Source organism: Ziziphus jujuba, chromosome 4 (assembly GCF_031755915.1).
Source record: "Ziziphus jujuba cultivar Dongzao chromosome 4, ASM3175591v1".
In the NCBI taxonomy this organism is placed as follows: domain Eukaryota; kingdom Viridiplantae; phylum Streptophyta; class Magnoliopsida; order Rosales; family Rhamnaceae; genus Ziziphus; species Ziziphus jujuba.
In genome coordinates this window covers 7,893,826-7,913,481 of record NC_083382.1, presented here as the reverse complement: position 1 = coordinate 7,913,481, position 19,656 = coordinate 7,893,826, and the positions used below count along the sequence as shown (strand labels likewise).

Genomic DNA, 19,656 nt, shown 5'->3' with positions numbered 1-19,656 from the left:
GATCTAAGGGCCTAACATAGCCAGATAATGGACTATTTGGGCTTCAATTGGTATTTTGGGTCATGCTTCTTTACCAGACCCATTGGGTCATGTAATGGATAAATTTCTGCCCATGATCACCAGCCAACAAAACTGAGAAATTACCAGTCGACAGAAGTAATTGGAGTTTTAGGGGCTTATCGCACACAGAATTTTTTTTTTTTTTTTTTGGGCCTTTTTATGTAGCCCCGGCCTTTTTAGTACCAAAGACATGGCTTATGATGTGCGAATTAGGATTCCATGCATATTTTTATTTTATCTTTACGCATGCTTTTTTTTTTTTTTTTTTAACACAAAAAATATCTAATTATATATGTTTTAATAAAATTTAATTATGTTTTAAACAATTATATTAATAAAATAGATATATATAATCTATTGATAATGCACGGTCAAAATTAAAAAACAAAGATAAAAAAGTATAGAAAAAATCAAAAAGGATCCAGACCAATGATGTACGGATTTAAGTTTTACCACACCATCAACTTGGGGAAATTGACTATGGAATTTGTGCGCAAAAAATTTGGGCTGAGTTATAAACCAACTAATAGCTCAGCCGGTCATCTAGTATCTTCTTTTTTTTTTTTAATTGTAACGTACATTTACTTTTACTTTATATTATATTGTCTTGCTTAACTCGGTCACCATAATGGCATATGTCTTCTGGTTTCAGCCCAAACCGGTCAGGTCATGGACCGGGTTATCAAAGTTTGAATTCTTTGCTATGCACACACGGTTATTCACCAAGGTGTATAAATAGCAAAAAGACACTTGTACATAGAGACGATGATGACTTTTCTATGTTCAAAAGAGATTTCTTCTATATAATTATATAATATATCAAAGACTTTTCCTTGATCATCACTTACAAGAATTCAATCTAGGTAACCAAATGTAAATCATCTGGAATTCTGTTATTGGCTAGTCCTAGTCCTTGGTTATTTATATATTGACTTCTTCATGAAGCAATAAATTAACCAAGTCCAAGGTGCAAGGAAATTAAACATTTCGCTTTTGTATCTATACACACACACACACACACACACACATATATATATATATATATATCATGGTAATTAAAGAGGAGGAGAAAAAAGAAGAAGAAGAAGAAGCTATGGTTGGACAGGTAATGCTTTTTCATATTGTTTTGCTTTCATGGCCGATCATTCATACGGTTGCATTAGGAGGAGCCATAGCCAAGCCTGGTTGTCCATCAGATTGCGGAAACAACGTAAGCATTCCCTTCCCTTTCGGGATCGGAGCTGGTTGTCATGTTGATGAATGGTTTGAAATCATCTGCAACAACTCCACTAATAGACCTTTCCTTAAACTCACCAACCTGGAGGTGCTCAAGATTTATACCAGTGACTATACTCCGTCTTCACCCGGACAAAGCTCAAGCAGCAAGGTAAGTTTGTAAATATTGATTTAGTGAGAATCACAATTTGCTTGCGGACATGTTTGCAACATGCAAATGGTGTTTTTAATTTTACTAGGAATGAATTGGGAGTTTTGGTTTGGACTGAAAATGGTAAAGCTGATAGCTGCTTCAGAGAAAACAGAATTCCCTACCAAAAAAAAAAAAAAAAAAAAGTATAATATTTAGTGATAATAGGGAAGTCTGTCATAAAGCGTTTTGTTACGAAAAATTCATTGATTCTATGGAGACCTTCTTGAATTACATATGCACTTGCGCTTAGCATCCGGAAAGCAACTTGGCTTCCATTATTTTTGTCACAAAAATGTTATAGATAGATAGATATCTTCAAAGGTTTTGAATTCTACCGAGTCTTAGGCCATATATCTAGCTTTATATGAACCAACATAGATAATAATAAAATTGCAGAAACTATGCAAGTTTCATTCTAACAAAGATTACATGTTGGATTTCCAGCAGCTCCAGGTCAGATACCCGATAAGTTTCCAGAATTGCACAGGCAAAGAAAGCCATAAACCTGATTTAAACTTGACAGGAAGCCCCTTTGTATTTTCGGTGACCGACAACAGATTCACTGCCGTTAGTTGTGGTGTTCATGCTTCTATGTCTTCCTCGAACGAAGGAGAAGCAGAAATTTCAGCAGGGTGCACATCCATCTGTTCAAGTTCAACAAATAATAATAATGGTAGCTGCGATGGTGTGAATTGCTGCCAAACCACCCTTCCTTCTTATGTGGAAACCTTTACTACCACTTTCGAAACTACTGGCACAGACAGAGATAACGCATGCAAATATGCATTCGTGGTGGACCAAAATTGGTTTGGCTTAGCAAATGCTACGAATTTTGTGGACATTGTAGATATGGACGATGTTCCTGTGACTCTAGATTGGAGCCTACATTATACGGAAAATGAAATTTTCGGAACAGAGCTTGCCGCTAAAAACTCATGGAACTACTATTGCTATGAATCCAATTCCACTTCTTCACGTATAATTGGCAAATTCCTTGTGTGTGAATGCTCTCATGGCTTTGAAGGAAATCCTTATCTGGCTGGCGGATGTCAAGGTGAAAACCTCCCTCAATTAAGTTCTCTAATATAAGAAGTATTAACTCAAAACTATATCTTCCTCTCTTTGTCTGAAATATATATGTGGGATTTATTTTTTTTCTTTTTTGAAATTTAATGCTTATGTTCGTAATTATGTGCTAGATATCGATGAATGCAAAGGACATTCTGAATCTTTGTGTGGAAGCGGCGCAACTTGTTTGAACACAATTGGATCGTTTCAGTGCCAAGGTCCCAAAGCCAATATGTTAGCCGTAGGTATGTTGTGCTTCTCTGTTATCAACTGTAATACAAAATGAAAGGTACGAGTCAAGAAATTTTATTTTAGTTTTTTAATTACAGAAAATATATAATGTACTGATGTATATGAAACTTTTCAACCTACTAGATTATATGGTATTGTTGGTATGTATATGTAGATGCGAATTAAATTGAACTCGTCTTCATTTCCATTTTATTTCCTGTTAGTTAAATCAATTCATGCATTTTGAATTTGATGATGTTAAAACTCAGCTTAGGAAGTGTATTATTCAATTTTTATATTACTTATAGAAAGCATGTATGATTCATGTTGTAAAATTTGTTAGGAAAAATTGCATGACCGGAGTAATTAAATTGACATAAAAATAGTAGTTCAAAGGGTAATGTAAAAAATTATAGTTTAGAACGCAAAGTACAAAAAAGTAGCATAGTTTTTTTTTTTTTTTTTTTTTTTTTTGAATATCACATAGGTAGTCTAGTTAGAAGGGGTAAAATGAAGTTGCACCTAATTCTATATGTACATAATTCTGAAACAAAAAAGCTAATTTGACAAAGTTATCATTATTTCTAGTGGTATTGATTTTTATGTGCATTATATATACAGGTTTCGGCAGCGGTTTTGGAGCGCTGTTTCTACTTATTGGTGCTTGGGGCTTATACAAATTCATCAAGAAGAGGAATGACACAAAACGCAAGCAAAACTTCTTCAAAAGAAATGGTGGTTTACTCTTAGAGCAACAAATATCTTCTGGGGAAGTCAATGTTGAAGCGAGAACACCGTTGTTCGATTCAAAATAGTTAGAAAAAGCCACTGACCATTTTAACGTAGACCGAATTCTTGGTCAAGGAGGACAAGGCACCGTTTACAAAGGAATGTTAACAGATGGAAAAATTGTTGCTGTGAAGAAATCTCAAAAAGTTAATGAAAGCAAAGTTTCGGAATTCATTAACGAAGTTGTCATTCTTTCCCAAGTTAACCACAGGAATGTGGTTAAACTACTAGGATGTTGTTTGGAGACCGAAGTTCCTCTTCTCGTTTACGAATTCATACCAAATGGTACACTTTACCAATATATTCATGATCAAAATGGGGAATTTCCACTCACATGGGAAACGCGTCTACGAATTGCTACGGAAGCCGCAGGAGCTCTTTCCTACTTGCACTCTGCAGCTTCTTATCCCATTTTCCATCGAGACGTGAAGTCTTCAAATATACTCTTGGATGACAAGTACAGAGCAAAAATAGCAGATTTTGGAACTTCAAGAACAATTGCCCTTGACCAAACGCATGTTACTACAATGGTATATGGGACTTTTGGTTATTTGGACCCTGAGTACTTTCAATCAGGCCAATTTACTGAGAAAAGCGATGTTTATAGCTTTGGTGTGGTTCTTCTTGAGCTTTTGACTGGACAAAAACCAATATCTTCAGCAAGGATAGAACAAGGACAAGGTCTAGCATCGTATTTTATAATGTACATGGAAGAGAATCGTTTGTTCGAAATCATTGATGATCGAATACTCGAGGAAGAAGGTAACGAAAAGTTCATCATGGCGATTGCTATTCTTGCAAAAAGATGTTTGAATTTGAAGGGAAAGTATCGACCTACAATGAAAGAAGTGGCCATGGAGTTGGAGGCCGTTTATAAGTCGGTAAGAACTTCTTCTTTGCACCAGAATTTCAATTATGATCATCAAGAAGTTGAATATGTTAGTACTGGAGTAACCAAGCCCTGGGATGTTTCTATTTCAATTTGTTCGAATGTGCCTAGTTATACTAATTTATCATTAGATGTGATACCACTATTGTCTTCCAAATAATTAATTTGTTGTGAATTACGAACAAAATACTTTTACTATTGAAGGATCTGAATCCTCTTTTACATTTTTTCCATCCTCATTCATGTTTACCATTAAGTCATTTCATTTAAAAAATTAGCGAAGAAATAAAGAAAAATTAATTAGGTGAAAAATAAAATACATATATATGCATATGTAATAGTCTCAAATAAAATTCATATTATTTTATTAAACTAATGTTTATCCTAATGACCATTTGATCTTATCAAAGGCTAGAATTTATAATTTGAAAAATGGTTAAATATGTTTCAATGACCGACTAAAACCATATTTAGGAAAAAATAAATCTATTGGGACCTTGTGATCAATAAATGTTATTTTAAATCTTAACATTTAATATGATCCAAAAATTAAAAATAAAAATTTTAAATTAGCTCTCATATTAAAAATATTATTTAAACTTGATTATATATATATATATATATATATATATATTAATTAAATAAAATGTGATTCTATTATTGATTAGACAGGAAAGGAATAAAAGATTTTCATCCTTTATTTAAATGGTCATTCTACCGAAACATGGTTAATTCTCTTTCATTATATGCTTAAACACCTTAAATAGAAATATCTTCCAAATGTTTTTAGCATAACCTTTTTATATCTAAAACATAAATGTCCGATCAAATGAATCAGTGAATAGAAACAAAAATATTTTCATCTAAAGCCAGATTGAGGGGAAAAAAAAAAAAATGACGGTCAATTTAAACACACTGATCGACCGTTTTATATATATAGGTCTTAAACCTTTCTAGATGATTTTATAATAATCAACCAAACAGGCCTTGAAATTTCTTTACAATCTGGCCTATGAAACTTGTGAATTGAGAAAGATACACGTTTTTATCAAAAAAATTACATAAAAGTTCTTAGATTAGTGCAACAGATTTATGGAGTTTGAATTGACTCAATCCTAGCTTATCCATTTGTGGACGGACATATATGACCTTGGTTTGAATAATTTAATTAAAATAATATTTAACATATAATATACATACGGCTTAGGGAGAAAATTAAGCACCTTATACAGACAGACAGAAGGTTCGGCCGACTCTCTTGTATCAAACTCTTTTCTTTTTCAACGAATTTATGCTTCTTTTTTTATGCATGACAGTAATAGCATCAAATTCAAATTGTTTACCAAATTATTTAGTAATGACATATGTCAATAACTTATGTAATACGAAGACTATTAATTTTGATCACTAATGATTCACCAATTTAATTGTGATCATTTTTTATGTAGATTTTTTAATTTTAAAAATAAAAGGTTTAAAGGAACCGAATTAATTACTGCCACTAACAATTATTGTCATATCTACATACAAAACTGACACCTTAAGAGATAGTTCTCAGCTTATTTGGGAAACATGTTGATATCGACTCTAAATGGAATCCATATGCTTTCCAAAAACTTTTATTGGCCACTCCAAGGGGTTATACTTTCCCATATACAATGAAACGGGATACGAAAGGCTGATAGACATAATTAAATAAAAATGAAATTATTATCACAAAAAAAAAAAAAAAAAAAAAAACTCTGCCCCTGCAAGGCTGCAACATTCATTGGTCAAGCATGGCTGCAACATTCATTGGTCAAGCATGGCTGCTTCAACATACTTTCCTCACAAGAAACTTAATTAAACGAAACCAGATAACTTTTTTGATTAATGTAAATCCCGACGAATGAATTAAGAATACAAGTCCATCCATAGAGCTACTTTGTCATTAATGACCATTTCCATGAATCAAAAGAACCAACCAACCAACCAGCTTCCCTTCTAAAATTTCGATGATATATATAAACTCATTGAAACTTTTTTTTTTTCTTGGTAAAACCCACAAAAGAAAAGAAAACAATAATTAAAAAAAAAAAAAAAAAACAAAACAAAACAAAATATGGTTCTTCTTCAGTTTCTTCTTCATCTGCTCCTACTCTGTTCCATACACATACCAGCATCAACGGCAATATTATCATCCATAGCAAAGCTCAATTGTCCAACGCAATGCGGAAACATTAGCATCCCATACCCTTTCGGAATCGGAACCGGTTGTTACGTCGACGAATGGTTCGAAATCCTCTGCTTGAACAACAACACCACAGCCTTCCTGAACCGCACCAAACTTGAGGTCCTAGAGATCTCACTCCAAGGGACCACTCTCGTGGCCAAAAACCCAATTACTTTCTCGAATTGCAGCAACAAGCAAACCATTCAAAGCCCAAACTTGGAAGGAACCCCATTTCTGTACTCGCAGAGCAACAGATTCACCGCGTTGAGTTGCGGTGTTCTGGCGCTGATCAAATCTTCAGGCGGCGGCTCCGATGAGTCGACGGTCGGCGGTTGCATGTCTGTTTGCGATGAGAATAGCATCCATACTAGCTGTAATGGAATGAACTGCTGTCAAACGACAATCCCTTCCCATCTCAAAGCCTTTAATACGACTTTCGAAGCCATTGAAGCTGAGACAAGAGAAGCTTGCAAGTATGCTTTCATGGTGGACAAAGATTGGATTTCTTCATCGAGTTGGAGAAATTTGTCTTCGATCAGTGAAATGGACTATGTTCCTGTTGTGATAGATTGGGAATTATATCATTCCACGTCTGAATTATTTGGAAAATCTATTGAGACAAACAGGACTACTGAGTCCACCAATGATTACTGTGATAAAATAAGTGTCTCCGAGTCAGGTGACTCGGAAGCTGATATATGCATCAGAAACTCTTATTGCGAAACGTATAACGAAACGTTTTCGGTTTATAACCGGTCCAGGATTCAATGTTTCTGCGGAGAGGGTTTTGAAGGAAATCCATATCTTGTTGAAGGATGTCAAGGTATATATGTATATTTGTAATCGAAAAAAAAAACAATGTTATAATTTTTTTTATGTTAGATCACCAGCAACTTTTTTTTTTTTGGTATTATTTACTTTTATTTATTTTTATTTTTTTCCAATTGTGTTGCAGATATTAATGAATGCGAGGTAAAGCCTCCGGTATGCATGAATAATGATAAGTGTGAGAATCGTCCGGGGACTTACAGGTGCTACTCACCAAATAAAAAGTCTGTGCTTAAGACGGTCTACGATGGTATGTATTTTATCGTTGTAAATTTTAATAGATTTTTGTTATTTGCTACAACTGGTTTAATTAACTTGTTCTGTTATATAATATGACAATTATTAATGGGTGGCATTCAATTTTTAATATTAAAGATGAAAAAGTAAACCATAATGTTAATCAATTAAATTATTATATAGGATGTAGTTTTAACAGATTCTATATTATTAATAATAACAAATAGTATTTTTCATCTGTACCACTAATGCTTCTAATTGTTCTTCATAAATGTCAATGCAACTCTTGGCATGCACTGAATAGTCTCCCCTGCTTGTTACTATTTGGGTTCCACCTCAAAATTCTTGATTCAAGGCACAAAATTATTAAAACAAGAATTCTTCAATTTGACGGAAGACAGGTTTTGGAAAATTACATCCTCTTACCGCTTCTAGATAAAATCAAGAAAAATATATTTATGTAATAATCTAATTAATCGATGCGACAGGTAAAGCTATGATATTTGCCCTGTTTTAAAAAAGTAAGAGATTACTAATTACAATTGACCTACCTCAATCAGTACTCGTCTCTGTTCAAATAAACTGCCCCGTACGTGATCCATTTTATTTATAATCCTAGCCTTGTATATTATTCCAAGTCCGTGATCCATTTTTATCTGTTTTATACTTTTTGTCCTTTCATATTGTTTTATATTTTTTTGGGGAGTAAAGTTGAATTTTTGGTCTTTGGGGTTCATACAATAAGTTAAAATTCAACCCTGGTTTGTGTTGACAGCTGAATATTTGCAATTCAACCTGCTCTTCTACCCAGCTAACCTTCAGACTAGTCATTTTAGTTAGTCCATTGTAAAGCGTGCGGATCTAAACGGTTTGGTTGCAAAATTATTATGTCTTTGAAATTAGGTACATGACCTCTTTCGCCCTCTTAAAATAAATTCCAGTACGATAATTCCTTATTTAAACATTAAGCTTTTTGTTTTTTTTTTTCTTTTGGGTAAGAATGAAATTAGTTATTTTTCAGGCCTGTAGTTGATGTGACAAATTCGAGTATTAGTTGTCCAATCAATTAGCAAATAACCAATATAAAAAATAATATTCTTTTAGAAACTCTCTTAAAAAAAAAAAAAATTACTACATAGATGAATATTGTTTTATTGATCATAGTGATAAAATAAAGCTTTCACAACTCAAAATCATATCCTCTACCGTTTCATTTTTTTTTTTTTTATGCAGGTATAGTCAACTTCATGGGACTAATATTTCTTCTTGCTTCCCCATGGTGGATAAAAAATGCTGTAAGGAAACGAAGTAGAAAACATCTCAAGGAAAAGTTTTTCAAAAGAAATGGTGGTTTATTACTACAACAACAATTGTCTTCAAACCAAACAAATGTTGAGAAAACAAAGCTGTTCAATTCAAAAGAGTTAGAGAAGGCCACCAACAATTTTAGTACAAAGAGAATTCTTGGCCAAGGAGGTCAAGGTACAGTTTACAAAGGAATGTTGGCAGATGGAAAAATTGTTGCGGTCAAAAAATCTAAAAAGGTTAGCGAAAATAAAGTCGTGGAATTCATCAACGAAGTCGTCATTCTTTCGCAAATTAACCATAGGAATGTGGTTAAGCTATTGGGATGTTGTTTAGAGACCGAAGTTCCCATATTAGTCTACGAGTTCATACCAAATGGAACACTCTTTGACTATATTCACCACCATAATGATGACTTTCCGCTAAGTTGGGAAACACGTTTACGAATCGCTGTGGAAATTGCAGGAGCTATTTCATACCTGCACTCATCAGCTTCCTATCCCATCTACCACCGCGACATCAAGTCTACAAACGTTCTCTTAGACGAAAAGTACCAAGCGAAAATAGCGGATTTCGGAACTTCAAGAACAGTTCCAATTGACAAAACTCACCTCACAACACTTGTTCATGGCACATTTGGTTATTTGGATCCTGAATACTTCCAGTCAAGCAGATTTACGGATAAGAGTGATGTTTATAGCTTTGGTGTGGTTATGGTGGAGCTCTTAACGGGACAAAAACCAATTTCCATGAAGTCTAAAGAAGAAGAAGAAGAAGAAGAAGCTAGGAGCTTGACAAAGTATTTTATTGAGTGCATGGAAGAGGATCGTTTGTTTGATATTGTCGATGGTGGAATCATTGAGAAGGGAAAGAATGATGAAGAGATTAAGGGTGTCGCTAATCTTGCAAAAAGATGTTTGAATTTGAATGGAAGGAATCGACCTACAATGAAAGAAGTGGCAATGGAGTTGGAAAGCATTCATAAATCGGTTAAAGCTCAACAAAATTTTCAGGAGGTTGAATATATAAGAAATAAAAGAACCGAGACTTGCAATGATGTTTCTATCTCTGTATGGTCAAGCTCAGATAGCGGTTATACTTCATCAATAGATGTAGTCCCATTATTGTAGCGCACGCCAAAGTTAACAATATCTTTTCTATTTCAGTTTAATATAATTAGGATTGCCATGAGGTTTTTTTAAATTTATTTATTTATTTTTCTTTTTATGAGGTATGAAGATTGGTTAAAGATCTTCTATTTTCATTTTTCTTTCCGATCAGAGTAGTAGAATTTTATCACCTTATTTTATAAAGCAAGTTTTTTATTTTTTATTTACTTAGTTTTTATTTTATTTCATTCTTTGTTGGAATTATTACCTTAGGTAAAAAAAGGTGCACCTTGTTTCCGAAGGGACTATGATAAATTTTTTTCTCATGTACTATTACTTTATCAATAGGCATTTTTCTATTTAAGCTAAAAGCCCAAAATTAAAATGGCAATGTATAAGAGTATCCTCAATCAGAATTTGGATTATTAAAAAAACATGTTACATAAGTAATATAAAAAATAAAAAAAATTACTCTCCAATAAGAGCATCTCCAATAGTTAATTTGAATTGCTATATACGTGTCACAAAAATTAACAACATTATCGAAATAACATAAATGGACAGTCAAATCAAAATTATTGTCTAATGCTATTATACCAAAAAGCTATTGATAATGGCTGTTAGTTGGTTACATATTATATAAATATTTTTCCTTTTCAGAAAAAATTGATTTTTAAAGAAAATTTAGCTTTTGAGAATTTTTTTTTGCAATGCAAAACAAACTATACAAAGTCTCATATATGGTAAATAGAGAATGTCTCATAGAAACTCTAGAAGTAAATATATTTTATCTTGACAAATTCTAGATCCCATTAGTTTAACATTCATTTTAAACATTACTATTAGAGAGATATTTTTTTAAAATGTTTTCTATATTACTTTTATCTCATGGGTATTTGCATAATCCACATTTCTATAGATGTTCTGATAATGTCTATAATTAATGTTAAGCTGATGTGGCTAAATATTATTAGGGTGAGTGTCTACTTCTAACGATTCTGTTAAATATTGTAAAATTTTCTAAAAGTAATTTTTTTTAAATAAAAAATTCAAAAATCAAAAGGAAATTGTTCATCAAAAAATAAAACAATAAAAATGAAGAAATTAAAAACATCTCTAATGAAAATATGGATTATAAAAATAAACATGTCATATAAGCAATATGGAATGCGTATTAAAGAAATTACTCTCCAATGGCAATACTGAAATGAATATCAATTTGATGTAATGACATTGTCGAAATAAATGTCTATTTAATTAATACATGGGCCGATATTATCAACTGTGCTAACTTGAGTATGGAAATTATGCATGAACATAATGCTTATAACTTCCCTTTAGATCTAATTGCTATCAAAGTTCCATTTAAAAATGGATAAGACTTTGCTATTAGAGTATATTGAAGCTTTGTTAGGTGCTATAAAGAATTTTAAAAAGTCATTTTTTTTAAAAATAAATAAATAAATAAAATATACAATTGATTGATAGTCATAAACAACTTTTAAAAACATTATTATTAAAGAATAATTTAAAATTAACTATATATTTATGTTATTTAAATTTAAATAATGTTAATTTTTCTATTATAGAGCAATCGGAACACAGATGCTTTAAATGTTAAAACTTTTGAATCATAAATTAGATTGACAAAGATAGCAAAGGACATCATGAAATGACAAAGGAGTAGCAACACACACCACAAAATCACCTATGCAACCTATTTAGTACCAAAGTGGATAGATGAAGAGTATATATATATAGAGGGAGAGAGAGGAAAAGGCTGAGATGAAGACGATCTAACGTTTTGAAATCACGTCCTAAATTTGCACTTATGATTTCTTAAATATGAGCCGAATTTCACATTTTTTCTAAGCAAGTGATAGAATCAAATATCAAAACCAAATTTTTAAAAAGTTAGATAATCCTAACGTGAGACTAACTATGTGTATATATATATATATATATAACACTGTGTATAATTAACTGTAGCCAGTCACAATTAAATCTCTTAACTATTGAAACCGCCCAAAACGAGTCACAATATATTCAAGATTTTATTAAAAATGTAATTTAAATTAATCATATTACCATGATCAAAAAAAATAATTATATTATCATTACAAATAAAATATCTTATGCATATTTTTAAAAAGTAAAAATTAAATGTCATGTACATATATCAGCTTGTTTTCTGTGAAAAATAATAATAATAATAATAATAACAATTAAAAGAGTAAAATAAAAGAATTATTATCTAAAAGATATAATTTGTTATTATTTTTATTTTGTTAAATATTTTCGATGAATTATTTTAGTACAGTTTTTATTTTTTTAAATCTCATAATAATCAATATTTTTACCATTATGCTTGGATAATACGGTAAATTAAATATGTAAAATTTCATTTTTACTATAGTTATATCGTAGTATCATTTTATAATAATTAATATTATTTTTATTATCACATATTTAAAAAAAAAACTTAATGAAAAATATAGAAAAAAGAAAAATTTGAAGTTTTCAAATTAATTATCGTAAAAACAAAGAAACAAGTATTTAAAAATAATTTAACTTAACAAAAATATAAAAGTAATTTAGATAGTTAAATATAAGAGAGTATGGCTCTATTTGGTAGGGTTTTTTTTTTGCTTAAAAACTCTACTAGAATGTCAAAAGCTTTTTTATAAAAAAATAAAGACGTTTGGAAAAAGTTAATAAGTATTTATTGACTAAAAATGAGCTTTTTTAAGCTGTTTTAGAGAAGTTCAAATTTTGAGATTCTCTAAAAAAGTTCTTTTCTTTTACTTTATATGGAAATTTAATAACTATTTAATACAGTTTAATGAGCATTTAATGCAGTTTTTTTATTTACAACTAAATACTTATTAGATTTTTAATAAAAAAAATTTTTTTTAAAAATCTATTACACAAAACTTTACAGACTAAAGCTCTACTTTTATCAGCTATACCAAACGAACTCTAAAAACTAAAAAGGGTGAATGAAGTTATTAGCAACATCAGAGATGCTTTTATAATTACCTCAAACTTCAAGTGTTATAAATGAATATTCCCTATATATATGATTTGGATTTAGTGTCCTAAAGAATTCACTTTTGAATTGTTAGCATAAAAAGTCAAAAAACTAATTCACTTTTAAATTTTTAACATAAAAAGTCAAAAATAATCAAACAACATCCAATTAATATTTGATATACGAGGAATGAATCCCACTAATTCTTATCATGGGTGACATATAGGTAAACAAAAATCTCCATCTAAATTTTTGTCCAAGTTAAAATTTTCCACTGTCATTATCCAAAATCTTTTCTTTGTTTTAGTAATATTTTCTACTTAATTTTCTAACATTATATAAAAGGCAAGTAATCCAAAAATTTTAATGTCAATTTTTAAAATTATACAAATCTAATCTAATTAGACTTTTTTTCTAAAATTTCTCTCTCAAAAATTTAGATTTTTTCCTCAAAAGTTTTGAATAATTTCCTTTTTATTAATCCTTATTAATAATATTGCCAAAATATTAAAAAGCCCTTAAACATCCAATGTGAAAATTTTCAATGATGTAGTCATGTAGCCCAAGATTCTACAAAGGTTTTATCAAAAAATAATAATAATAATAATAATAATTCGGCAAAGGTAAGTTACGTAGGTACATAATTGGCTCCACAAAATTATAAATATATTTATATAAAATGCCCACCTAATACATGTCCATCTCAGAAAAGCTCTCAAGAAACTGCGCTGCTCTCTCTTTCTCATCTGTCTTACCAAACAAAACTATTCACACAAAAAGAAAACCATCCAAAGTCCACCAAAAAACAACGAAAAAAAAATCAGTTGGAGGTTCAGACTTCAGTCATGTTCAAAATCCCAACTACCCCTATTTTCTCGAGTCCCAATGCGGAATCATCGTTCTTACCCTCTGATTCATTTCAATATTAAAAACGACGACGTTTCCAGATTTATCACTGAAAACATCTCTCTAAATTTCCAGCCCCACCTAGTGTCTTACCAAAAGACATAACACAAAAGAAATTGACATGGTGGAAGATACAATTCCTAGAAAGGTACAAAGCAAAGTGTTTTTTAGAAACAAAATCCCAAAAAAAATTTTAAAACAAAAATGTAGGAAGCAAATTTAATGAGACATTAGACATACACGTGATTACCTAACATTTAAATCCCTATGGTCTTGTTTTTATATTCGAAATGGCAAAGAGCACTGGTACATTGGTTTTTTGGCATTCCATTTCCTACTAAAATAAAATCCATTTATAAATATTTAACCAAAAACAAATCTCCATTGCCAAAAAAAATCTCTTTTGTCATGAAAGTGCACTTTTCGGGTCTTATCTTCCATTATTTGAAAAATAAAAAATAGATTTAACTTCCATTGGGCCCAATTGTTCATTCATTGGAAGACAAAGTGTCATTGAATGTAAATTTTCAAGGAAAAAATAAAATTTTAATTCTACATCTTTTACTTCTTTGTCAATCTATCAACATTTGGGTTAACATTCATATCAAACCTTCTATTTCGATTAACTTCATTGCAATTATTAAATGTCAGAAATACTCATTAAATCAAGTGAAATAATAATAAATAAATAAAAAAAGGGAAAAATCCAATGAACTTATAGAATGCACCGGGTAAGGTAACCCATAACCCGACCCATTTATTCCAACCAGTCCACTTCTCTTACCGTTAGGTGAGGGGAAAAAAAAAAACACATTTAGCGTATGCTTTTTCTATCTACTATTCCAACAAAAACTGGTAGTTATCGTTGAAGTTTTGGTCTGATTTATAATCGACCATACTAATTTTTTTCTCACTTAATCACTTTTTGTTAATAATATATATACATCGTATTTGCAATCTCCATAGTTGTAGTCAAAAAAAAATTTAACAGTCCACTGAAAGAAGACCACCTGGTGTGTGTATGTGTGTGTAGGGAAAAAAAAAGAAAAAAAAAAGAAATCAACCATGAATCCAGAGGAGTCTACCACTACGCCGTTGCTGCAAAACCCTGACACAAACGGTCATGTTTCGTCGAACTTGCCGTCGGAGGAAATGGAAAAGGTTTTGGAGAACAAAAGGGCAGTGCCGATCCGATGGTGGACCAAATTGGTTATTTGGGAATCCAAAACCCTTTGGCAACTCTCTTGGGCATCCATTATTGTCCAAGTATTCAATTACATGCTCTCCTTTGCCACACTTACGTTCGTCGGCCACCTCAACGCTTTAGAACTCGCCGGCGCTTCTGTCACCAACGTTGGAATTCAAGGTCTTGCATATGGTATTATGGTATACAATTCTAACTCCCTTTTTTTTTTTTTTTATATGGGTTAATTTTTTTTACAAGCAAATTTTCAATACTTCTGGAATATAATATTTCTTACATACAAACATTTGTGGGACCCCCATGTAGCGTCTAGAGAGAAACATAATTGGATGTTAGGCATTCAAGGTCTTAATTTTTACCTTTTAAATGTTATTTTTTATTTGTTTATTATATATTTTTTATTTTTTTAATCTTTTTTTAAAGCTTGGGATGGCAAGCGCTGTACAAACAGTTTGTGGGCAAGCTTATGGAGCAAAGCAGTATGGAGCACTGGGAATAATATGCCAAAGGGCAATCATTTTGCACCTAGGAGCAGCTATTCTACTAACATTTTTTTATTGGTTTTCGGGGCCAATATTGGTTGCCATAGGCCAAACAGAGGCTATAGCAGAGCAAGGTCAAATTTATGCACACGGATTGATTTTCCAGATTTATGCATTTGCTTTGAGTTGTCCAATGCAGAGGTTTCTCCAAGCTCAGAATATTGTAAACCCTTTGGCTTATATGGCTGTTGGGGTTTTCGTTGTCCATGTTGTCCTCACTTGGTTGGTGGTTGATGTGCTTCAATATGGGCTTATTGGAGCTGCTCTGACTCTTAGCTTCTCTTGGTGGTTGCTTGTTATTCTTAATGGGCTTTATATTCTTTTTAGCCCTTCTTGCAAAGAAACTTGGACTGGATTCTCTTGGAAAGCCTTTAAAGGAATCTGGCCTTATTTTAAGTTGACTCTTGCTTCCGCTGTCATGCTCTGGTATGTCCATAAAATATATATCTTCTGACATAAATATCTTTTTATTTATGGATTTAAATTTGGTAAATATTTTATTCATTTATTAATATGACTAATGGAAATGACGTTTATATATTTGTGAATGTAGTTTAGAGATATGGTACAACCAAGGGCTAGTGCTTATATCAGGGCTGCTACCTAATCCTACAATCTCCTTGGACTCTCTCTCAGTTTGGTAATAATTCTGTGTTGAGGCTTATTTATTTTATTGTTATAGTCAATTCTTTTGAATTAGTTTCTTCTGTAAGTTACATAAATATGTTTTATACTTTTAGAAAATGATAAAAATATTATTAAAAAATATAAATTTTTAATTACATACATAGTTTGACAAATAGCGTGTAGGTTTTAGTTGATCCAATAAACATACTAACTGAGTTTTACTTTTTTTTTCCATTAATGTGCTGTACAGTGTACACCCTCTGATCCGTCACATCACATGACAACAAAAAATAAAAATAAAAAATGAAAAATAAAAGGTCATGAATAATTATTTTTTAAAATTTTTTTTAACTAATTCATATTTGATTGATCAAAAAAATAAAAATCTACCTTTTATCATTTTTTTTTTTTGGTAAATAATCTTCCTTTAATCATGCATATTATATTATTGATATTTTAATATGTTATATTATATAACTACAGGAATTGTATTTTGCACTTTCTTTCTTTTTTTCTTTTTTTCTTTTTTTGGGGTCTTTCGACTTTTATAAAAGTACACACGGCAACAGACATCAAAAGTTGAAACACAACAATATATTCTTAAACATTTTAAAGTATAAAGGATATTTAATATCTTTTACCTTTTAAAAAGATATAAATCATTTTTATTACTTGTTATATGCATTTTCTGTCTGTACACAATTACTAAAATCATTTATGCCTGTTGCTTAAATATTTTTCTGTGTACTCACATGAGAACTTTAAAATAAAATAAAATAATAAAAAGTATAAGAATAGAGAACAGAGACAAAAAGGAGAAAGTGATATTGTTGATTTTTAATTCCTCATTTTTGTTTTACTACCATCTAGATCTTGTCTAATTTGACAACAATGTTGACTAATTTATCATTTTTGTTTTATTATCCCTTCTCTCTCTCTCTCTCTCTCTCTCTATATATATATATATATATATTATATTTATATGTTAAATAAATATTATATATCTAACTTAACACTTTCTTATTTTGAGTGGAATCCAGCATGAACTACTTAACTTGGGACATATGTTTTATGTTGGGCATAAGCACAGCAGCCAGGTTTGTGACAAAAATATTTCTTTTTAATTATTTTATGGCAAAAATTTAATCTTTCTTTTTTTTTTTTTTTTTTTTTTGGGTTAATTGCTAATGACAATGTCGGGTATGCGGGTGCAGCATTCGGGTGGGTAATGAGCTCGGGGCAGGCAATCCAAAAGTGGCAAGGTTTTCAGTGTATGTAGTAACAGGGACAAGCACAGTGATTAGCATAGTGTTCACAGCAATTGTATTAATATTCCGTGTACAATTATCCAAGCTATTTAGTAGCGACGCTGCTGTTATTGAAGCTGCCACTAATTTGGCCCCATTGCTTGCCATTTCTGTTTTGTTGAATGGGATACAACCTATACTCTCAGGTAAGTACAAACCTATTTGTTATACCTTGTGACTGAAATGTGTCATTAATTAGGAGATATTATATCTAACTATGACCAAATTTTGTTTTTTTTTTAAATGCTATTTTTTATCAACAGTATTGATAGAGACATATAGTGATTATTAATTTAGCAAAACGTTAATAAGTTTGCTTTTATCTCTATAGCTTTTAAGTTTTTTAAAATCAGAAGAGTTATAAAGGCAATTAATATTAATAGACATAGTGTCAGCTACAAATAGGGTCCATAATGGAAAAATGAGTATGTATTCCATAAATATTGTAGATTTTCCACCAATATTGGATCAAATAGCTGGATTTAAAAGTTTTGTCACCAGATTTTATTGATAACATAATCACCATAGAACTTTTTACTTTCAGTGATATATACATATACATTGCTTAGTTTGCTCACAAGTCATTCTGTGCTGCTTTATGCTTGGAATTTCAGGAGTTGCCATCGGCAGTGGATGGCAAGCTGTAGTGGCTTATGTGAACCTGGCTTGTTACTACATTATTGGTCTTCCCATTGGATGTGTTCTTGGCTTCAAAACAAGTTTAGCAGAAGCAGTATGTCATTAATTCCATCTTAATTTCCTGCGGACTCCCTCCTTAATCAACTAATTAGGCTTCAGAATGATAACTAAATTGGCTATCTTTTTTTTGGTCATTTTACAGGGTATCTGGTGGGGAATGATCCTTGGAGTCCTTTTACAAACAATAACTCTGATTATTCTCACTGCTAGAACAAATTGGAATGCTGAGGTAGATTTAAACTTTAATCCATATATTCTGATACATTTGGTTGGATCAATATGGATCTGATAAAATTGTCACAAATACATAATGATGAAAATTATGTTTTTGTTCGTAGGTTGAAAAAGCCGCTGATCGAGTTCAGAATTCTGCAAATGAGAACCTAGATTTGATTGTCAGCGTATGAAGGATACAATTATCAATCTTTTGCATTATTGTATGAGCAAAGAGGCTAATTTACCTATAGAGAGAGATAGGTTTCTTCCTACCTTTTTTTTTTTTTTTATTTGTCAGAAAACAAATAAAATATCAATGCTAGCTAAACGAGATCATCTAATGTGAAAAAATCAATTCTTGTTTTTGTTTCAAGGCTTTAATTTCCATGATAAGCGCAGCAACTTTTACATTATTATGAGGAAAAAAAATTATTTTATTAGCAATTTTTACATATAAATGGTACCGGAAATTCCATTTTGCTTTTTCGGCCTTCAAAATCAGTTTACTATACCAAATATGTTAATAAGAAGAACCTACAGCATTTATGGAATGCATACTTCTAAATTATTTACAAACACAATTCTTTTTTACACACATATATGGAATCAATATAAATCCATATAGAGTATGGATTCAAATCTGCTACTCGATTGTGGGTGTGAGAGTACCAATCCAAAAATACCATAGATTTTTCTGTTATCTAGGTAATGAAAAGTGGGAATAATGTGCTCATTCATCGCTAGTTCGACCACGCTTGATCCGTGCTAATAATTTTTTATTGATTTTTGTTTAAAGATACAACTCTATAAAGGCAATATGACATAGCCGCTACCAATTAAGTGCCTCCCTGGATTTGATTTTAAAATGATCAAAATCATTTTTAAAAAGATAAGCAAAAACATAAAAAGCGGTTTTTGGTGATTTTGTTTATAGAAAATTATGTATTTAACGATTCAGAAAGTACCA

The 19,656-nt window shown here is 31.1% G+C and overlaps 2 protein-coding genes and 1 pseudogene across 2 annotated transcripts; all 3 read left to right on the top strand.

Moving 5' to 3' along the window:
- The first annotated feature begins 1,036 nt into the window (after positions 1–1,036).
- LOC107403844 (wall-associated receptor kinase-like 3) lies at positions 1,037–4,641 on the top strand (annotated as a pseudogene).
- A 1,719-nt stretch (positions 4,642–6,360) lies between these two features.
- LOC107416618 (wall-associated receptor kinase-like 8) lies at positions 6,361–10,380 on the top strand. Its single transcript, XM_048472286.2, has 3 exons — positions 6,361–7,501; positions 7,634–7,756; positions 8,977–10,380. The coding sequence occupies exons 1-3, from the start codon at positions 6,568–6,570 to the stop codon at positions 10,176–10,178; spliced, it is 2,259 nt and encodes a 752-aa protein (XP_048328243.2). The 5' UTR covers positions 6,361–6,567; the 3' UTR covers positions 10,179–10,380.
- Positions 10,381–15,028: 4,648 nt separating this feature from the next.
- LOC107416623 (protein DETOXIFICATION 41-like) lies at positions 15,029–19,062 on the top strand. The gene is made up of 8 exons (XM_048472304.2): positions 15,029–15,480; positions 15,722–16,266; positions 16,394–16,480; positions 17,508–17,564; positions 17,682–17,920; positions 18,389–18,507; positions 18,616–18,702; positions 18,812–19,062. Exons 1-8 carry the CDS (start codon positions 15,160–15,162, stop codon positions 18,878–18,880), a joined length of 1,524 nt encoding a protein of 507 aa, XP_048328261.2. The 5' UTR covers positions 15,029–15,159; the 3' UTR covers positions 18,881–19,062.
- The last annotated feature ends 594 nt before the right edge of the window (positions 19,063–19,656 follow it).